Raw genomic sequence first — 15374 nt, 5'->3', positions numbered from 1 at the left:
AAGGGGTGAAAAAATGGGAGTGGGTGTGGGATGGGACAGGAGTGAAAATCCACCACCGTTTCACTCTAATTCACACCTTCCATCAGGAAGCTGACGGAAGCCTTCAAGGACAAGAAGCTCCTACACTGCAGGACAAGTACCATCCTCTGTTTTTCAAGTTTTCACCATCAAAAAAGACAACAATCACAAACTGTCTGATGCTCTCCTCATTTTTATCATTTACAGTTTTCTTTCTGTGGAGGGGGAACTGCTCATCATTTAGACAAAAAAAAGGCACATTCAAAGTTCACAAACACAACATAAGTTTTTACAATCAGGTGATAAAACACTCACTCAAACACACTGATTCAATTTCTACCAAGCCTGTTCTGCTAAATGCTGCTAATCATACTGCACCTTTAAATCGTGACCCAGAAATGAGCATAAGCTCTGATCCAAATCATTCCACGACTGCCAAAACAATTGCAACATGCTTGTTTTTTTGGTTTGGACAGAGAAAGCAAATACTTAGAAACACGATAAAACTACGCACGGCCTTTCCAGTAAGCGCTCATGTTTGTTAAAAAGCTGCTCAGGCTGAGTTTACTGTTGTCACTCCTCACACTAATGATCCAAAGATTCATCTTTGGCCTACTTCACGATACATTTCAGCAGAATTTCTACATGTGCTCTTGTTAGAGGGCAAATGAGCAGCTCTAGCCCTGCACTGTGTGTGCTGTTGTGTATCCCTTAAACGCTTCCAAGCTGTGTTAAATTATGAGAAAACACTTCCTGTTATTGAGTCACAAACCACATTGGAAGAAGCTTGCCTCCTATTTCTGCATCAGCAGCTTTCTCCTTTAAACTTAAGCAACACCTACCAGAGAAAATATTCATTAGTTTGACTGAAATGCATGATGACTTGTGCGGTTGAACTGTGTGAGTCAGACGCAGATGATAAATTACATGAGCCAAATTACGCCGACCAAGAATTGAAGAATTTGCCCGTGGGACCTTACAGAGGGAGTGGGAGCTTGGGCCAGCAGTCAGGAACAGCTGCCAGGAACACATCACCACCAGGTTAGTGGTTCATGCTGAACACAGGAGCAGTACTGAGACTAGCCAGCAGCAGTGCCACAAGCCTGGACAATGAACCCAGGTCCAGAATATTCAAAAGTGCTTCAACCAAAAAAATCATCAGTATGAAATGTTTATTTGACGGATCCTGTTTAGCACAAAGCAAGGACTGAAATAAATGACCAAAATGAAGAAGTATTGCTCAACTTGACTAGAGCTGCTTTGCTGCTTGCCAATAGAGGGATTATTTGTTTATCAACAACGCCGGATGTGCGTGAGCACTGCGGAGTATAATGGTTTGTCAACTGAAGTGGAAGAGTTAACCACCAAAAAAACACATTTTAAACTAAATAACATCACTTTGACGGATGGCAAAAGGCTCCCACGTTTGTGAAATAGCAGTAAGTGGACAGAAGAGATCAGCAAGTGGACAGATATCAGGTGGAGAAATCCAGCATGTACCCAGAGAGCAATTTAAACACACAACTGTCACTCAATGCTCATGACTGCATTATCCGTGGACACTTACCACAGGGTTCCTACAGCTCAAGGCAAGTTAAATTTAAGACTTTTTAAGATTTTTTTTTAATGACGTTGGAAATCAAATTTAAAAACAAGTCGACAACAAACCACAATTGACACAAACAAAACCAACAAACAAAAACACCACATGAACTACCTGGGTTAGAGGCAATTTTAACCCAATGTTTATTTTACATAAAACATCACTTTTTGCCTTTTTTTAACCCCATTGTTACAACTTTATGCCTATTTTGCCCCCATTCATCTTTTTGGGCCACTGTCAAAACCATTTTTGGAATATTTACATGGTTTTTGAAATTTAATCTCAAATTTAATTCTCAATTTTGCTACCATAGTCAATTTTCCTAAGCCACTTTTGGATTTTTTTGTTTGCCAATTTTTCCTCATTTTTTTCTCTCTCCAGGCACCCTAGGTAGAACCAAGACATGCGTCTGCTTTAAAAGTTCCTGGTGCAACCACATCACCATTTTGTTAGTTCCGCTATTGTGATTATGCGATGTTGCCACGAGAGAAAATCAGGAAATTATTTAGAAAAATAGATAAATGTTACTTAATTTTTTTTTTTACTTCAAACTAACATAAATCTTACCACTGTGTTCAAATTTTTAAGACTTTTGAAATTTGGATTTAAGACTTTTAAATGCCAATTGAGGCCTTATTTTTAGAATTATGAATTCAATGCCTTTTAAGACTTTTCAAGGATCTGTGGGAACCCTGTTACCAGACTGTGACAGACCAGGACGTAAACATGTGTCAATAAATCAGAAACCCTCCCAAATCAAAAAGAGTACACAGACTGCTGAGTCTGAGACGCGGTTCATAATGAAAAAAACAGAAAACTACGTCCAGAGTTAATAATTTACCCACAGATGTTGCTGGTGTTCTAGTGTAAAGTGTGACCCTGTTAACTGGTGACTCTCAGGTGTTAATCACTTATACTGTTGGTTGAGAGTCACCAGTTAGCATGGTCGCTATTTACTCCAAAACACTGGTTGCTCTGTGATGGTAAAAACTTGATAGACGTTGCCTCTGTTGTATAGTATCGTTTCTTAAAACGAACCACAGAAAAAACGTATGTTTTTCTGCTGATAACAGGTTGATTTTAGTGTTTAAAAAACGCTAATTCGTCTGAATGAATGGAGCTAAACGCGGTTTCTGCAGTCGAGATGTGTGCGCATCTTTATGCTGACGTAGACTGATGATCCCTCGATACTACGTGCAACATTGCCGTTTGACACCAACATTTACATTCCAACAGCAAAAGTTGAACAGTACTTGTGCATAAGATGAATATTCTCAACCTCATAGGATCCTGTGTGGGTGGGATACATCTCAATCCAGAGTTCACTGTATGAGGGAGAATAGCTAAGGCAAAAAAAAAAATCACAAAATGCTTTCCTCTAAAAAAAATCTGGGTGTATCTGGAGGGAGAATGTACTGTATCTGGATTCATTCAAGACTAAGAAAAGAAAGCATCCCAAGTGCGCGTCAGTCTGCGCTGACAGGGTGCAGAAATGTCTTCTTCAACAGACCACTCCCTCCCTGGAAAGAACAGTCCTGCATGCTGGCTCATAACAACTCAGCAGTTTATTTATAACATCCCACACTGAGTATGCTCAGGAGAATATCTTCTCATGCAGGCTTCACACACCTGTCCTGAAACACAGGACTGCTGTGCAGAGTTTAATCGACCAGCTGGAAGCATGTTTGCATTACCCAGTTCTGCCTGTCATGAATCAAACTGGAGGTGGCGGCTCGTCTGGCTCGCAGGTTATGGCGAGGTTTCCCTGCTTTTATGCTGAAATGGTGTTATCCTTTTGTTCAAACACAAACAAGAGGACAAAAAAGTGTGGAAAAAGCTTGCAAAGTTGTTGTGAGCCAGAGAAAAAAAGAGGTGAGGTTCTTCAAAGAGAGAGTAGTGCAGCATGAAAGCTGAGGGTCCAGGAGGGGGACGCTGAGGGAGGCGAGAATGGGGGAGAAGCCCTCAGTTTTCTCAGCTGGGCCAGCAGCAGAGGGGTGAGGTGAGGCTGTGGGGGGATGGAAGGAAATGAGGGAGGGCTAAGGCAGGCTGGGTGACCTGGGCCTTTGTTGGCAGATGGTGGGAAGCACCACCTTGGCCTCTCGCTCTGAATGCTAAGCAGCGCTGCCATTGTCTGGCAAGTGCAGCAGCAGCAGACGCATGCGCTGGGTGTTTCTCTGGCAACCAGGAACAGAAACAAACTACCCCCCCTCCTTCTTTCATCATCTTCCTCCCAGGCTTGCACACACGCACCCCATCACCCTGCTTCTAAGCGCGCCTGTACATCTAAAGACCGCACAAAACACACACCAACATCCTCCATGCGAGAATTCCCATGCAGCTGAAGCACAGGCCAGACAGAGCGTAACACGCTCCCACACTCCTGACCTCCGAGGTCCACAGGGAGCAAGAGGTCAGACAGGAGGCGACACTCAAGAGGGTCCGTTTCATATAGACATGAAGATCAGATGCAGTGCAGTCTAGTGCAGCGCTGTCTAAAACAAGAGTCCAGTCAACAAGAGAGACGCTGGAAATTATACTCCAGGTCCCAGGACAAATCAGACTAGTGTCGCTTTCCGGCAAATTCACTCACTCTTTGTCAGAACATTTTTATCCTCTGTGTTAACTCCCACCTACTGCACAGATGGTTATGCAATGCAGGAACAAAAACACTTAACGTTTTTGATTTTTGGAAGGGAAATTCAATTCTTAACTTTGCAACAAAACTACCGTACTGTCACGAATATGAGATATGAGACAACCGTGACTATACGACATCCCCCTTTCTCTTCGTCACGATTAATTCTTGTAAACAGACCAAATCTTTTTTTTATTGAAACAAAATCATGAAAGTGATAGCATTTATTTCCAATGGAGAAATTTTAAAAATATTCATTAGAATATTCATTCTAATATAAATCAAGATAACCTGCGGTCTGCTGGATGGATGACAGCTCTATTAACAGCCATAACTTTGATCTGACACCATTTACATTTGCTGTTTGACAGTCATTTAATTTCTTTTCTGCACTGATAAACGTTATCTTATAAGACTCAGAGCTCTGCTCAGTTGTTGTTTAACTTGTCCTACTTTTATATAACCTTGTTAGCTATGTCTATATCTTCCATCCCCCTGGCACCAGAGGGGTGAGTGACTCAGTCATGAGTGTAGCCTAGCTTAGTTAACGGCTAAGTGGACTGTTGTAATGAGTATTGACATTTCATTACAAGAACCTGAATATAAGACAATGATACCATTTTTTACAGTTATATTTCTGGGAAATAGAAACTCTGTCTTGTATTAGGGTCAATATGGTGATATGATAAACTTTATAAAGCAGGATTTAAAGTGATACTCTGGGATGGAACAAGTTGGGTCCTATCACAAGGTTTAGGGCAGAAATTACCCCTACAGCAGTGATTTTGTGCAGCAGAAGCCCAGAGCGCTCGCACCAAACACCCCCTCCCTGCTCCTCTGCCGGTTTCCTCTGCACTCAGACGGGGCCATATTTTAATTGACCAAAAACACAAATAAACGGACTCCCACCGAAAAAATCTGATATCTGTCTGCATTCACGCTTTATTTAGAGAATTTTAAGCGCGTTACTTTCACACAAAAACACAGCTAAATAAGGCTCTAGTTCTCATCTTGGCGTAAAACGGCGCTACCTAGCTAGCCACAGCTGGCTACGAGGCGCTCGCCGCTTAGTGTATCAGTCCGCGCGCGGCGTGCCAGATATAAACAAACGCAGGTAGTCTGCCAGGACGAAGAGACATTATTTGTGTTTTTGGTCAAGTAAAAAATGGCCCCGTCTGAGTGCAGAGGAAACCGGCAGACGAGCAGGGAGGGGGTGTTTGGTGCGTGCGCCCTGGGCTTCTGCTGCACAAAAACACTGCTGTAGGGGAAATTTCTGCCCTAAACCTTGTGATAGGACCCAACTTGTTCCATCCTGGAGTATCACTTTAAAACCCTCATGTGACTGCAATTTTGAGGTGTGTATCAAGATCTGGTGACACAGTACACTTTTCAGCCATAGTCATGGCTGTGTCAATAGGGACGCATGATATTATCAGCACATTATTAGAATCAGCTGAAATTGGCTTAGAAACAAAATATCAGATATCAACCAACACACTAAATTCCCAGGTTATAATGAACTGATAAAATAATGAGCTGAAGCTGCAGATGTTTTTTTGCACTTTCTGTGATTGTTTTTTACACAGTTCAAATAAGAGCAGTCCCACATTTCGCAACTGTTTTAAGTTAAACTTGAATTTAAGCAGCAGTCTGTAAGGTACGTGAAGCTGACTCATTTAGGCTCATTTATCAAAGTAAACCATTACATTCAATTTGGGTTTATTTGCTGTACAGTTGCACTTCTCATATGTTCCCTGTAAACAGAGGTTACGTTTCCTGAAATTTTCCTAGGTTGTGGGTAATGTCATGATTTTCTCAGGAAGAGCACCATCCAGCTTTCAAGTAGGATTTCTCTTTTGGATTTTTTTGTTGTTGCAAGCAATCGCCATACATAAATATACAGTTTCAAGTATATAGTTTTCTGATTTTGCACAAGAAATGAATATTACTTAACAAATGGGATAAGAGTATGCGCCATAATACAATATGCAACTTCCAATACAGAAGAGAGTTGATGATCTCTGCAATTATGTGCGCAGACAAAATATTGGTATCAGGAGTCTAAATGAAAATAATCCAATACTGTGCATCCCTTATAATCAAAACCTTCAAGAACAGAGAATGTAGACAAATTGATTGCCAGCAACAGCACTAAATGTCTGTCTGCCACAGATTGGTGGCAAAACATTTCGAAAGGATATCGGTACGCCAACATCAGGAGATCAATAAACCAAGACCAAACCTCAAGCATTCAAGACAAAAAAAGTGCAGAGTCTCTCTAAAGACGACATATATGTATTATTATCAAAAGGTCCCATATGCAAACCCATTGAGTGAAAGGAGAGGGTGCAGTTCTGCACTCAGTTAGCGGGCACATAAGATCTCACAGCTGAAAGTAGGTTAAGTAAATTCACCACTCATTTCAAAGGCCTTGGGAGTCAACAGAGGACATGGTACAAGAGATAAAGAGCCCATTATCATCTGTAGTGTGTTCGTTTTACTCATCTTATCACAGGCGACTCAAAACATTACAACACATGCTGCCAACCAGCCGCCATCCAAAGCTGGTTACTACCCCTTACAGATGTCAGAGTCACAGGGCAGCCAAGGCCGTGGGTGGCAGGAAATCAGGTTGAGACATCACACCTTAAAGCTAAGCCACGAGAGAAGCTGTCAGATCAGAAAACACAAGTCTCTCTGTGCCAGTGGCAGCCAGGAGAAGTCAGACTAATCACCCCATACACACACATACACACACACACACTACTGCCACCATGCTGTAAATAAAACAGGAGGTGACATAACCACAGTGACTTCACCCCTGAAAAGTAGGGTAGAGGAATGCAGGTCTATCTTTCTGCAAACTCAAAGGTATGTGTGTCTCCAGGGTAATGACAGTGCAAAAACAAGACAATTGTGCTGGTATTATGCACGGCAATGTAAAGTAAAACCAGTAGTACTATCAACATCTTTATTAGCTGATAACCTGTTATGAAGTAGCACTGTGGTTTCTTGATACAGATTTCTGCATGATGGTCTCTTGATAGCTTGCCAACACAGGTATCGACAGACATGTAAAGGTGCACAGTTACACTAGCACACTTCAAAATCTAGCACACGTCATGTGAAGTAGGTCAGGAGGTGGTTTCCCACCAACCAGGCCTTGTAGCAGGCTAACAGCTGCCTCTTTATAATGCTGCAATCATGTCTTGTCTAGATAATGGGAAACCAAAAGCTTGACAGTTGATCATTTGACTACAGTGTCTTTTCAAGAGCTTGTATTCATTAACAGTGATTGACACAAAGCAATATAAAATACAGTAACAACTGTAATGGTTCTTAATCAAGCAACAATAATGTTTTCATTGTGATCTGACTTCCTTCAAATCATGCAACAGGGACCTCAATAAAAACAGTTTCCTGCTGAGAGTACCAGTTTTTACACAAGAATTACATGTGTATGATGATCACCAATTAACTAATTGTTTTTGAAAGATTTGCCCTACCCTGTTACCACAAATAAGTACACACCAAATTTGTACAGTAGCAATTGCTTGGCAAGCAAAACACTAGGTCAAACTGACTGCATGCAAATATCCTTTGCACATGCCTCTTTACATACTTCTTGTCACAAAAACAAAAAATGATTGACATAAAGAACATGTTCCCTTTTTGCACAAACGTGTGTGGAAAAAAAAAACCTAGCAAACCTCTCTTTCTGTTCTGCAAGACAAACAACCAAACATAACACTGTTAGTATCCTGACTCCAGCTATCTTAAATATCCCAGATGTTGTATGCCACAAACTTTACACCCATTATTTAGGTGTAAATATTAAGCGTTTGTGGAGAGCAACCCGCAATATAAGCTTTACAAAACGTTAATATGCAGTGCACAATCAATTTAAAACTTTGTAACCATGCAGCTGGCAGAAGTGCAGTCTGTCATGTTTCTGCATAATTTTAATGTCATTTAATTCAAATTTTTACACTTCATTAAAGGGAGCCTTTAAGTTAACTTTTCCAGTCAATAACTAATATTCCTCCTCTTATTTTAGCACTTCATGAATGCAGAAAAAGTCACAAGTCACGGATGAAGCTTTACTGCCCTGCGACGCAGCATTCACTGACTTGTTAGCCACCGATGCTATCTGTGCTTTAGCCGGCTGGCACACTAACCAGGCTAATGCACCTGGCTAGCTAACACGGTGACTGAACAAAGCCGGTAACCGGTATGGGAAGCCCGGTGATTATTTTCCCCTCACAACTGCATATCACCTCTTTTGTCATAAGCATAAAACGCAAATATATTCAAATGTCAGCTTTGTTTCACCGGAACTATGGCTGAAATGAGTGGTAAAGCGCGAACGTTTGGAAAACCAACTGACATTTCCGTTAGCTTTGACAACCGGTGTTCCATAAAATGGTGCTTCCTATCAAGATGTGCTACTTCACAAATATGCGCATGCGTTGAGCAATCCCTTGCTCTTGGCACCACTGGGAGCATTTTTTTGGATAGACGATATTCAAAATAGAAAAACACATCGCCCTGATCGTAGAGATGGTTAAATACATCACCATAACATACTCCTGATAATCTGACAATGCAAATCGTTCAATTAATTTGCGACTCTTACAACCGAGAATTTTGTGACGGGGATATTAATACTGAGGTACGCTTTTACTATGATCTTAAATCAAAGCTGTGTTATACAGAAACAAAAACAAAGCTCACCTTATTCGCACAGACTACTTACCCCTGTCTGTAATCAACGTCGAAATATGGGGTGAATTGATAGCCCCTGCTATCGATTCGCGCTACGGTAGCATTGCTTGACATAGCAGCACAACTTGGCAGAACACCGGCTTGATACGCTAATGTTAGCATACTTAGCTAGCTAATTGTCCCCTCCCCTCCCAGCTCCCTCCAAACGAAACCATCATCCCCGCATCCAACCAACATTATCACTAATTAAACAAGAGTTGAGTGTTAGTGTCAGGAGTGAGGATGAAATTCACAATATCACATGCCATGTCTATGTTACCCAAGTCAAAGGATACTGAGGTGGCGGTACAGCGCCGGGCTGAGGAGCTGTTGGGGCTCCCGGCGGCAGAGACACGGAGGTCAGGGTAGCCCGCAGTTGGCTCGACGGAGAGGGGCCACTTCCAGGTCCGCTAACTGCGACAGCGGCGGGTTTGGGAACCACTTTCGGTGGCAAACTCATCGCAAAAAAATCAACAAATAAAAACAATACCTCTATAAATACTGATACAAACAGCGCCTAGCTTGCATACATGGAGCAAGCCTAGCAGATTCTTGAAGCAGGCCCCAAATCCCTTTAACGAACTGAAGCTCGAATAGAAACACAAACGTCTTTTTTTCATGGAAAGTCGCTGTTCGGATCAGCGGTGCTATTCATGGGGACGGTGGGAGGTTTAGCCTCCCTCGCCCGTCCGGAACCTCCGCGGATCCGGCTCGGTTCGTTTCTTTCAAAATAAATAATCGCCAAGATCTTCAACCTCCCTCGGCGATCTACCTTTTCTCGTCGACAAGTGTGTTTTCTATCATTTTTTTCTCACAGAGATGAGAGACTTCGCCAACATGGCGTTGCGGCCGCTTCCAGCAGTCCGGGCAGGACAGATGATTCGGCAATTCTCGCGCAGTTACGGAAACGCTCGGCTAATATACTAACCTATTATCACAGACACATGTACAAAGCAGCAAACTAGTTTCCTTTATTTTAGGTCTATATATATATATATATATATATATATATATATATATATATATATATATATATATATATATATATATATATATATATATATATATTATTTTTTTTAAAAATTTATTTATTTTATTTTTTTTCTGTAGCTTCAGTTTGAACCAAATGAGTTTGTTTCAAAACAACAATAAAAGGTATGGATTTATCAAAACGGGTGGATCATTTCAATCAATGTTTTTGAGTTAATCAAGTTACACTGCTTTCAGCGATTGGTATGTATAACTGGCTTAAACCCTCCTTTACATCTATACCAAGATATTACACAAAGTTCATCGCCTGGCCTCTGCACCAGCACAGACCACAGCATGTTTTTCTTTTGAGGTACCAGCGCCACCTACCGTGCATTTGGTTGTTACACACCTACAAGTGAGCCAGACGATTTGCCATGAGACTTGGCACTCCGCTGGTTTTGTAAGGTTACTTCAGCAACAAGGATGTGTGTGAGAAAAACATTTTGGACAGCACACAAACATTTTTAAGATTGGTTTTACTATACAAAATAATTTGTGACAAACTCTTAATCATAAAAACAAGTATGGCACAACATAGCTTTGCCTCTAAGACTGAGTTCTGAATGAAAGCGAAGGTGGAAAATTTACACAAATCTAAATCAACATCTGTCATTATCAATCTGATTTGATTGTACAGAAAACGGTTTTAAAATATAAACAAAAGTTTTTATAAACAAATGTTCATACCAGTGGAGTATTTAATGCTTTAAAAATGGTCATAATAAATCAGATTTGCAATCTTCTTTCAGGTTAAAAAGTCTTTTAGGCCCCCATTATGCTGTTATTAAAAAATGTAACCATAAATAAAAATACAATTGAAGTGAAATGGGGGCATACGAAAGACAGGGTAAGGGTTTAAACAACTTTTCCTTTTCACCATTTTATGTGATAAATAGGTGGTACACACTAAAAGAATTGTCCACATTTTTGTGATTTGTTGGGTTTCCAGTGTTCAGTGTATCTACAATATAGTTCAGAATTTGGTGAAAGCAGCAGAACCAACAGTCTGTGTAGAAAAGCCCTGAAGATTGCGATCCTCTGCACAGAACAGGATCGTTTCATCCTGGTAGAGAGGAGCTTGTTAAGCTTAAAGTGGCAAAGCAGCAGGAGATTCAGTGGTTCTTGTGTTCCTCATTTGTAGAGACCGTGCCAGCATCTCCAGGCTGTTGTCCTCAAAAGTCCGTCTCACTGCTCGCCGAGGAACATCACTGAGACATGAGACCTCACCAAAGATCACACTTATGTTTGGGGTTCATTAGAGCATCTGCGCTGCAGCCAAAGTGCTTTGAGAATTCACGTGAGTTGGAAATCGTGCCGATGACTCTGAATCTTGATGGACTGTGAGGATCTGTCATTACGCCTTCGTGTGAGCTTTCTGGTGTCCTGACAGAACACCAAACCTGCAGGGACAACGAAGGACAAAGAGACACAAAATGAGGGTGAATTTCTCTGCAGGGAATTTTAAAATCCCTGAGGTGAATGAATGGGAGGAAAGTTAAAAATGAAAGAAATGGCAGGATGATGTAAAAGTCAACCCCCACTAGGAGGCCATAACAGCTCTTTTCCGCTGTTTTTGTGGTAATTATTTTAACAATCCCTGTTGAGGATTTTGTTTTATTGGGGATAAACTCAGAAAATAAACTTCTCTAAAAACAGTGAATTTTGCAGCTGGCCTTCGCAAGTAGCTGTTAACCAAACTGGCAGTTGACCCTGTCTGGAATAAAGCACCACGCTGAACGATTGTGTGGTTTGCAGCTGGACTTTTGAAAATTCAAGCTGATATGAGAGTGTTTGTGCAATACATGGTATCTGTGGGTGTCACTGGTTTGTGCTTTTTTATGTTTGGATTTATGAGTTCTGTTTGTTTTCATTTGTTTTTGATTTCAAACATTTCAAAATCTAATAATAAGGCAACCAATAAACACTAATTTGTTAATGTGAAGATAATGAATGAGACTGCATCATAAATTTTGTATCCATACAAATCATATTGTGTATATTGTACCATTTCAAATTACTGTATAAAGTATCTATTCCTATCACACTGGATTACATTGCACCCTATTGTATCCTATTATTTTGCATCACATAGTGTTTTATTGTATCATATCCTACTATATCTGGTCATAATACACCATGTCAAATAATAATGTATATAACAATTAGTTCAATTGTTTCATATCACATAGCACAATTCTGTAGTTAATTGTCTTGTGCCACTAGCTCTGAGTCATGAAATATTTTATCAGTACAGATCAAATCAGATAACTTGAAATGGCGTCCAAAACTGGCTAGCTGTTGACTAAAAACACTGCAAAAATCTGAAATCTTATCAAGTGTTTTTGTCTTATTCTAAGTAAAAATATCTTATTATACTCGACATGAGCCACATTCACCTTAACAGTTCAGGAAAATGTCTTGTTTCAAGTTATTTAAAGACAAAAATGAGGTATGAATTGCTTGTAACAAGTGAAAAAAAAATCTGTCGATGGACTTAAAAAAATTTGATCGAAAGTTTGCTTCAAACTAGAATAATGTCTTACTGCAAGTGCCCTTTTTCTTGTTTTATTGGCAGATTTTTTTAACTAGTTACAACAATTCAGACCTCATTTTTGTCTTTAAATAACTTAAAACAAGACATTTTCCAGGACTGGTCAGGTGAACGTGGCTCATATTAAGTCCATAAAGACATTTTCTACTGAAAGTAAGACAATGAAGGCATGTTTTTTTAAAGCCTTCTCTTTGAAAGTGGTTCACTTTTACAGTGTTTGTCTTGAACTTGAGATTTGCATCACAAATACAACTAGTTTCAGGCAAATCAGAGTCTGATTAATCTCTGTTTACAAACCAGAGGACACAGGCAGAGCCTCATGGTCTAGGCTGAGGAAAGCCCTCGAGTGGACGGCCTGGCCTGTGGCACCTGTCCTACATGTCACTCCCCACTGTCACCCTGTTTTTCTTCTCTATTTGCTGTCCTATCTTCTCCGATTAAAATCTATAAAAGCATAAAAAATAAATGAAAAAATTAGGAATCTGGTGTAGGCACCTTTGGTTTGAAAGTGCTCTGGTTTAAGTTTTTGGTTTGTGTACCATCATTCAATCATGTTTCAGAGGAATTTCATTGTTTAGTTAAGTTTATTTTTGTCACTTTAACATTAAAACCCATTTTCACAATAAAGTGAAAATGAACAAATGTTGAGCCAATGCTATTTCTGCATTTACACCAAACAGTCTGCTACAAAAAAAGGAAATCAACAAAACAAAATGTATAAGAGGGCCAAAAAGGTGCAGACTGAAGCCTTTGCTTATTTCACCTACCCTGTTTCAAACTCATATTTTTCTCAGCTTCATCTATACTTTTTTAAATAGAACAATAAGATAAACATAACTTAATTCTCATTAATCATACATAGACCCTTTGTCTATTCAAAATCTCAACCTGATAGGATTTTTCATCCCATGTCTGTACTAATCAACTTTTGTTTAGATAGTTTTTAGTTTTAGCTTTGCAGAGCCAAGAGTTGTAGAGATTGTGCTAAGTGAGGGAATGCGATCCTAAGAGCCTCCTGTGTTCATGTGATGCTCATTAAGCTTTAGTTTATGTCTTGAAAGAGATATATGAAGTAAAGCACAGCTTAGTAAGCACTTTAAGATGTCACGTTCTGGCACCAACATCATTTTTCTATCACATGTAGCAAATCTGAATGAAAATAATGTCAACCTTTGGGTGAGTATTGCCATGTTTCCACCAAGCATTCCAGTTCAGTTCAGTACAGTTTGGCACGGTTTGGTACAGTTAAGCCTGATCTCGTTTGTGTTTCCACAGCAAAACTGTGCCCTCTCATGGTAGGCGGCGTGTAAGCCGGGGTAAGTGACGATTCTTTTGACCAATCAACGGTCTGCAGTGTTGTAGCTGGGACGGCTCGTCTCGGTTATTTGGGGATCTGTCCCAGGATAAGTCAGTGGAAACGCCACAGAATGCGCGCTGTACCGTGACAAACTGAACTGGTCTGCTTGGTGGAAAGGCGGTTTTTGTAGCCAAAAAGTCCTTTGCTGCTAACTACTTGCTACTCCAGCAGGCCCAAAAAGTTGACCGCTGTATCTCCCATCAGAAGTTTTGGTGATTGTTTTCAAGATGATATTAATTAGAAGGTGGATGTCTTAAAAAAACTACAGAGGGATTTCTGGGCTAGTGATAGTATCATCTTGTAAAAAAGCATGAAAAGTACGGAAAACTTAACACAAACCTGTGCAAATCCCACAAAAAACAGCTGATGGTTTGTCATTCCCAGCGCAGGCAGTGTGGCCTCTTCTCCGTTCCTTTTGATCCAGTCCACATAAGCCTATAAAGCAACAAACGATCACGTTACATGCATGCATTTTACACTTAGGTTGAAACCTACTGTGAAAGCTGAGGTAAACAGAAGAAGGTGGACGTAGTAAAAGGTGAAGCACGCTGCTTTACTTCCACATGATTTGCTCATCTGCCTCTCAGCTCCTGACCTTTCATTACATGGAAAGAATGTGTGTGTGTGAAGAAGTAACCAGAGGCTGACAAGGCCGCTCGTAGCCACCTGTTGCATTTCCAGGCTTCACTGTAAACCAAACAACTCTGCTTTTTCCAATACAGATTAATGGATGTGACCCGCAGCAGGGTCTCAACAAATAAACTAATGCAGGGATTAATGTGAGATCTGTGCGATAGTTTTCTGACCTTGTAAACATTTAATCTGATAATATCCTCGTAGGAAACATAGCAGTGTGGTGTGAACTTTCCATGATCATCCAAACACATTTGATGGTCTACATCAGCGGAAAGCCAGTTTCCTTCACGTAAAGAAAGCGCTGAATAGTACTCAGGCTTCAGACCTTGTAGGCGGCCTTGAGTCCTCCGTTGTCAGCGATGTTTTCACCCAGGGTTTGGCGTCCGTTCAGAGGCTCCTGGTTGATGCTGTAGTTTCCGTACTGCTCCACCATGCACTGTGTCTGCTTCTTGAATGCCTCCACAGAAGAGTTCTTCCACCATGGACGCAGGTTTCCGTCTTTGTCATATTCTCTTCCTTTAATCGGCAAAGACACATTCAAACTTTTAAAACAGACATCTACAGAAAAGTGTCTATAAATGTACAATACCTATCAAAGCTTATAAAGACGATAACAAATAACTACTGCCTGCTGTAGCAATGTCTGTTTTTTTCCATTATGTTCACTGATTTTCATAATTTACACAGTAAATATAATTTAGCATACATCAGAAATAACCTAATAGCCAATACGTATGCACATAACCAACAATTCAAAACAAAACTGAACAAAACCGCA

At 40.4% G+C, this 15374-nt stretch overlaps 2 protein-coding genes across 16 annotated transcripts in view; both read right to left on the bottom strand.

Annotated features, from left to right (window-relative positions):
* The window catches only part of eif4g3a (eukaryotic translation initiation factor 4 gamma, 3a), a 95080-nt gene extending 85183 nt beyond the window's left edge, over window positions 1-9897 (bottom strand). For 14 of the 15 annotated variants that reach the window (XM_074665516.1, XM_074665534.1, XM_074665551.1 and 11 more), the window contains exon 1: window positions 9317-9897. In XM_074665516.1, coding sequence (XP_074521617.1) covers window positions 9317-9480 — 164 coding nt within the window. In that variant the 5' untranslated portion in view covers window positions 9481-9897. Of the gene's footprint in view, window positions 1-9012; window positions 9120-9316 lie in introns of those variants that run through there. The other variant, XM_074665562.1, reaches the window with a different exon arrangement.
* A 646-nt stretch (window positions 9898-10543) lies between these two features.
* The window catches only part of ece1 (endothelin converting enzyme 1), a 35969-nt gene continuing 31138 nt past the window's right edge, over window positions 10544-15374 (bottom strand). Inside the window, exons 16-18 of the mRNA XM_074678630.1 lie at window positions 14922-15112; window positions 14300-14395; window positions 10544-11452 (exon numbers count right to left, since the gene is read on the bottom strand). Of these exons, the coding sequence (XP_074534731.1) occupies window positions 11276-11452; window positions 14300-14395; window positions 14922-15112 (464 nt within the window). The 3' untranslated portion in view covers window positions 10544-11275. The remainder of the gene's footprint in view (window positions 11453-14299; window positions 14396-14921; window positions 15113-15374) is intronic.

Source organism: Halichoeres trimaculatus, unplaced genomic scaffold (assembly GCF_033239565.1).
Source record: "Halichoeres trimaculatus isolate MK-OKI-2021-1 unplaced genomic scaffold, fHalTri1.1 fHalTri1_scaffold_1, whole genome shotgun sequence".
Taxonomy (NCBI): domain Eukaryota; kingdom Metazoa; phylum Chordata; class Actinopteri; order Labriformes; family Labridae; genus Halichoeres; species Halichoeres trimaculatus.
The sequence above is the reverse complement of the archived record's forward strand: the minus strand, read 5'-3'. Positions and strand labels throughout refer to the sequence as shown.